Source organism: Astatotilapia calliptera, chromosome 11, assembly GCF_900246225.1.
Source record: "Astatotilapia calliptera chromosome 11, fAstCal1.2, whole genome shotgun sequence".
Lineage (NCBI taxonomy): Eukaryota > Metazoa > Chordata > Actinopteri > Cichliformes > Cichlidae > Astatotilapia > Astatotilapia calliptera.
In genome coordinates this window covers 36,349,428-36,355,965 of record NC_039312.1, presented here as the reverse complement: position 1 = coordinate 36,355,965, position 6,538 = coordinate 36,349,428, and the positions used below count along the sequence as shown (strand labels likewise).

Genomic DNA, 6,538 nt, shown 5'->3' with positions numbered 1-6,538 from the left:
TCACAATAATCTTCCAATTTAGAACTACAAGTTAAAAAAGAACATAAATAAATTACACTTCAGCTAAATACTTCTAATTTATTTTCCCAAACCACGCGGAGCCGCACTATAAGGACTAAAGAGCCGCAGGTTCTGCTACACTGGCAGGGCTAGGGGCCAGGACTCTCCTCTTCGTGTTTTTGGGGATGTTGCTAACTCCGGGTTGATAACAGGCACCACACCCGCAGTAGATGCGCTCGGTGTGAGGTCTCGCAGCAAGCTATCAAATACGGCGCATTTCTCGGCTTTTAAAAAAACCGCTATGCGTCGCCAGGTGTTTCATCAGATTCGAGGTGTTACCTCCTTTGACAGTATCACAGTATCAGCTTAAAGCACTTGTTGCTGCTGAGTTTGCATGTTTTGCTGTGAAGTACAGCCAGACTTTTGACCGCTTCGCCTTGGACATTTTTAATCTGTAGCTCTGCTCTAAAAGAACCTACGTACCTGGCCCCGCCTACTATCCTCGGAAACGTAAAATGATTGGCTAGAATCCAAAGTGTATGACATCTCAGGAAAAAAAGAAAAAAAAGAAGCAACATTCAGCTTGTTCGTGGCCATCATCAGTTTTTACACGCACTCGCACTCTTAGTCTTTTAACTTTTAAATTAAAAATAGAAATAATGACTGAAATGTTCATGTTTATTTATTGTAGCAAAGACAAAAGAAAAAGGAAATGACAGGAAATATTTACAGGCATTGATCAGCTGGTATTGATTGGTCACAGCTCAGTGCAGCTAAACATTACAACCAGACATCAGTGACCAATGCGCCACTACGGAGTCCTGAAAGGGTCAAACCTTTCAAAAATAAGACAGCTTAGTGTGGTTTGAATCCTGAGAAACAAACCAAGATAGGATAAAAACACTGATGTGTCACTCCTCCAAATTAAACTGAAACACACGTTCCCATACAAAGAGAGACACTGAGGTAAGATGCCTCACTCTGCACCACATCCAAATACTGTAGTGAGATATTAAAACAGGTGTAGCGAGAGGATGTCCCATTAAAGTGTTAGAGAGGGAGACAGACGACTCCCTCTGTTTGATTAGTATCATATAAACATGCATAAAAATATCACGTGAAATAAAAAAGAATCACTTTAGTTAAATTTTACAGACATAAAAACAAAGACAGCGCTGCAGACAGAGCACTAACTCAGTGATTACAGCACAGACAGGAGTGTATGAAGACATCCCACTGAGCGAGATATAAAGTCAGTCAAATTTAGTGAGATTCATCCTGATCATTTGGTATAAAACGCCGTTCAGTTTCCTGTTTATAGACAGGAGTGTGGGACGAGGCCTCGCCGCAGAAGCCGAGTATGAGTGCCGCTCCTCTCACTTCTTGAAGAACTTCTTGTTGAGGAGGAAGATGAGGAGGTTCACATTGACTTTGGCCTTACTGAACATCTTCATCACAGCCACGCCCTCATACTGCAGCTGCAGCAGGTCCTAACACACACACACACACACACACACACACACACACACACACACACACACACACACGTTAAACTCGTATCACCTGGTTTATGTGGCCCGGTTCGACGTGGTCCGGCCTCGGTCCTACCTGGTATTTGAGCAGGAACTCCTCCATCTCCACGCCGAGGAATCGAGCTTTTACTTTGAAACTTCCTCTCTCAGGCCCGGCAGCAATCTCAAACATGACGTTCTTAAACCTGGAAACAGAGAGATCGTGAGCACGCGTCCTCACCGCGTGTCATACGTGTGCCGGCTGTGTGTTCTGCGCTCACTGCGTGACTGGCAGGTCTTCGATCTCCAGCAGAACGCCCTTCTCGTGCAGCCGGGTGGCACTGTAGCTCAGAGCAGGAAGCTTGTTCCTCCCTTTGCCGTCTGCCGCCTTCTGATTGGTCGATTTGCTGCAAGAACAAGCCAATCAGTGATGGACCTTACTGACAGGCCTATCGCCTCACTGACAGCCTCGTGACGTGCACCTTCAGGACACACGCGGTCTAAGCACCTCTTTCCTGTTTCAGGAGCCGTTGGTGGATATTTAAGATCAGCTGATGGCAGGTCAGCGTGGATGCCGGCTCAGCTCGTGACGCCAACGCTCTTGGTGATGTTTGAACTTTTCATGCAAACATTCAGCTCGTACCTCAGCGAGCTTCTCCTCACTCAGATTTTGAACGCACGGTTTAAAGCTCTCGTATTCTGGCGCCTCTGATAGAGCTTCCTGTACCCGGGGCTCGTGGTCAACCTCGGCTCACCTGTTCCCGAATTACTTTGTTTGTTGTACTTTAGTTTATCCCTTGTGTTGTTGATTGTGTGACAAACGTTTGTTCGTCCCGCCCCACCGCCTCACAGCTCTCGAGGTGAAAACGGCTGGTTCACACCACAGTGGTGTGATGTCACCACAGCCCCGCCCCATTACTGTTCATTGCTGCGGTACTTCTAAACATTTGGCGCCGCCACGTCCGAGAACAGAAAGTTATATCTGATGCTAATGGCCTGAGATGAAAAATGCTAGGTCGTTACCCAAAAACACCTGCTTGTGCATACCTGGCGGTGAGGTTGTCCAGACAGGAAGTGATGTAATGCCTGTAATAGTCCACCTGCTCACTGTGGAAGCTGCTCTTAGCCTGTAGGCTGCTGAGAGTCTGATGGAGCTTCAGGAGCTCCGCCCCTCGGCGCTGGCGGTGGAGACGTTGCTGACGGATGTCCTGGTGGGGAAACGTGCAGTGACATCATAGTCAGGGACGTTTTCAAAAACATGCAGGCAAAAAGAACAAAAAAACCGCAAACAAAACCAGAAACATGCCAGGATGTAGCGAAGGAGGACGCTGGAATAGGAGGAGATGGAGGCAGGTCTCGTTACCTTGGCGATCATCTGCAGGATCTGGTTCTCGCTGTCTGGCGGTTTCAGGGTGCCGAGTCCCTCCAGACGACGAAGACTCCTCAGGATCTTCCTCTTCTTCTCCTCCAGGCTCAGGTTGCCATTGGCGACCAGCGACTGGTTCCGCTTCATCTTCTCAGGAGTCCGAGCATCCTGCTGGGCGCGGCGCTGCATCAGCCAATCGTGACACACTTCCTGTTTGAAGAGATCAGATGACATCATTAGAGATGGGCCGATCCGATATTACGCATCCGTGTCGGTCCGATACGGACCTAAAATACTGGATCGGATATCAGAGAGAAATAAAAAATGAAATCCGATCCATTAAATATCACAAAAGCACCTCACAAAACTTGCGACATGGCGTAACTTGGCTCATAACCGTAGCACGTCAGAGCAGTGTGCGTCACATGATATAGCGCTGTGGCGTGCGAGACCTTTCGGCGGTCTGGTTGAAAGAGGAAACCAGCGGCTGAACAACAGCAGCACGTTTAAGCTTGATAAGCTGTTGTTAGAATGTATTTAATATTACTTTCTACTCGAGGATCTTTTTCTACGTAGCTGACGCTGGTAACTGTGCAGGGGCGGATCTAGCAAAGTTTAGCCAGGGGGGCCGATAGGGCATGAACAGGGAAAAGGGGGCACAAAGACATACTTTTCTTTCTCATTGTCATGTCTAGCTTTTAATAAATAATTATCTGAATCTTACACCCAACGTTTTAATCTGATGTAAAATATATAGAAGTCCATTACTGTATATACTAACTATAGTAAGTCTAATATACTCTAGTAAGCTATAGTACTTTTTCCCTTTGGGAAGATACCATCTGTGCAGTCTGCAGTTCTGTTGAAGAAAGATGTTGAATCTATTTAATTATTCTTGAAAAATAATTTATTTCTGTGCATTTTTTATTTTATTCTATGTTTTTTTACACGTGCATTAAATTTAGGTTGATTGCGTCGTTTAAGCATCATGAGGTGGAGGGTGGGGGGTGGTTCTAGTGCAGGGCGATATGACCAAAAATATTTATCACGATATACATTTGAAAATCTGCGATAACGATATAACTGACGATATAATTGATGCAAGACAAAATACTTTACAACTCCACAACTTTATTAGTGCAAAAAACAAAAAAAAAAACGTCAAAGTATTTTCACTTAAACAAGCAGCTGTTTTTTATCTGCATTAAAGTTATATAAACATTTAACAGTGCAAACTGACAGTTTAACCAAAAGGCATATCCTCAGCATAACCATGTATAACATCCACAAACCTTAAAAAGAGGTCATACACACACAATACGGTAACATTATGCTGAAGCACAGTACGTATCACTCCGCGAGGCTCCGCCTACGACAGCCGTAACGCTCCGACAATCCATCAAGCGGTGCGGCTTCGTAGCTCAGCAAAGTCGTACTGAAACATCTGACAGATTTTCGAGCGCCGTGCACATAAAATCGTTTCGAGGTCATAAACACAACCAGAGTTCATACATGAGGCACACGGGATTATAAGGGGCTCTGTCGACTTTCAGACAAATCAAAGGATGATTTTAAGTGCGCCGTATTTTCCAAACAACACGGTAATAACGACGGCCCGCTAGCATGCGCTACCAAAAATAGTGCTTTGTTGTGTATCTGACGGACGAAAGCTAAACCAGTTCCACACCAGTGAAGCTGCAGCGTTTTTACAAACCAGTTCAGGTTCATCGTTTCATTCAACGATCCGCTTTCACTCTTCTCGTTCTGCGTCGCCGCCATGTGCGCATGTAAACAAAGGCACAGCGCATGCACGTTTTACCCATATTCTATCGCCATGTTTCATTTTCTTATCGTTGCCCAACATTACACCGGTATCACCGTGAACGGTATGATATGATAATAAAAAAACGTTTTATTGATTATAAAATACACTATCGGATTCATATCGGTATCGACAGATATCAAAATTTATGATATCGGTCATGAAAAAGTGGTATCGTGCCATCTCTAGACATCAAGACTGCAGCGGGTGCCAGTCACCAACCAACCTATTAGTGCGAGTTTTACCTGGTCGCGTGACGGTGTCGTCCTCAGGATGTCACGCAGAGAGTCACCTGACTGCGTCCTGATGACATCGATGATCAGCTGCTTGGTGCTGGGAAAAACAAAACAAATGTTTTCTGTGAACACCGGGTTCTTCTTTAATGTTCAGGTAAACAAACTGACAGACACTGAGCAGGTGAGGCTAATGGCTTAGAGGCGGGGTTACCTGAGCAGAAGTCCTCTGGGGTCCGGTGTGTTGTTGGCGTCGTCGAAGATGTCAAACTTGTTGGTCAGGGTCAGAGAGACCTCCATCTTGCTACTCTGAGAGTCTGATCCTGGATCAGCCGCGGACTCACCTGAAGGACAGAAAACAGTCAGACTCTGACCGGCTCAGACCGGATGGCAACAGCAGAGCATCGGTTGGCTGTACCGATGAGTTCCTGCAGGCCGGGAACCGGACCGAGATCCTTCAGAATCAGGCCGAGGGGGTCTGAGGGGTCCGGGCACAAAACCTCCTGATGCTCCAGCAGCAGCTGCAGAGAGACATGTGAGAGGTTCACGGGTTTATGTAGACCAGGTACAGGTGCGCATGCACCTGTACCTGGTCTAAAGATGACGATACAGCTGGAGGCGGAGCTTCCTGACCTTGTGTGTGTTGAGCAGCTCGCTCACAGAGATGTAGATCACGGGTCTGTTCACGATCAGCAGCTCCGAGTACTCATCCATGCTGAATCTGTCCTCCGGTTCAGGAACGTCGCAGACGGACTGCAGGAACCTCCTGAGACACACAACACCGTCAGGAGAACCTCCACCTCCCCGACACCTCAGAACGGAGCAAGGTCACCTGAAACCCACCTGAACCTGCTGTGGGTCTGGCTGATGTACTGGTTCAGGGCTCTGATGTGGTAGCCACCTCCATGGAAGTGTTTGTTGGCAGCGGCATGCTGCAACACGCGGGCAATGGAGCCCAAGATGTGGCGCTGTTCGGGCTGCAGAGCAGAGCCGGCCGAACGGTCCACCACGTCGAAGCCGTCCGGGGCCACGATGGCCGGGTTCATGTAGCGGTAGTAGACCAGGTTACCGACGATCTGCGGGGAGTAGGGCAGACTCGGCGTTATTGGTTCAATTCAGGTCACGGCGTCAGAGCCACGTGGTTCTGACTTCAAGACCCGCCGCCGTACAGAGACTAAGCTTCACGTCAAGCGACCAATCAAATCTCAGCTCCGACCTGCGAGCTGTGATTTCTGTTAGAGATGGACCGATCCGATATTACGTATCGGTATCGGTCCGATACTGACCTAAATTACTGGATCGGATATCGGAGAAAAATAAAAAATGTAATCCGATCCATTAAATATCACGAAAGCAGCTCACAAAACTTGCAACACGCCGTAACTCACCTCAGAACGTTAGCACGTCGGAGCAGTATGCATCACGTGATAGAGCGGCTGTGGCATGCAGGACCTGTCGGTGGTCTGGATAGCATGTGGAGCTTCGCTAGCAACCTGGCATTTCATCTCCGACAAAGTTATCCGGAGAGAAGTAAAGCAAGTGTGTAAGTCCATCTCTGAATGTTTGTAAAGCATTCCTGCGTTAAGCTTAACAAGCGACTGCCTCT

At 47.3% G+C, this 6,538-nt stretch overlaps 1 protein-coding gene across 6 annotated transcripts in view; it reads right to left on the bottom strand.

The window, feature by feature from the left end:
- Nucleotides 1-667: 667 nt before the first annotated feature.
- Nucleotides 668-6,538, bottom strand: part of iqgap3 (IQ motif containing GTPase activating protein 3) — a 20,606-nt gene continuing 14,735 nt past the window's right edge. For all 6 annotated transcript variants that reach the window (XM_026183887.1, XM_026183884.1, XM_026183885.1 and 3 more), the window contains 10 exons: nucleotides 5,776-6,008; nucleotides 5,566-5,698; nucleotides 5,351-5,453; nucleotides 5,147-5,276; nucleotides 4,945-5,032; nucleotides 2,875-3,087; nucleotides 2,559-2,719; nucleotides 1,793-1,918; nucleotides 1,609-1,717; nucleotides 668-1,490 (listed from right to left, as the gene is read on the bottom strand). In XM_026183887.1, the coding sequence (XP_026039672.1) occupies nucleotides 1,377-1,490; nucleotides 1,609-1,717; nucleotides 1,793-1,918; nucleotides 2,559-2,719; nucleotides 2,875-3,087; nucleotides 4,945-5,032; nucleotides 5,147-5,276; nucleotides 5,351-5,453; nucleotides 5,566-5,698; nucleotides 5,776-6,008 (1,410 nt within the window). In that variant the 3' untranslated portion in view covers nucleotides 668-1,376. The remainder of the gene's footprint in view (nucleotides 1,491-1,608; nucleotides 1,718-1,792; nucleotides 1,919-2,558; nucleotides 2,720-2,874; nucleotides 3,088-4,944; nucleotides 5,033-5,146; nucleotides 5,277-5,350; nucleotides 5,454-5,565; nucleotides 5,699-5,775; nucleotides 6,009-6,538) is intronic.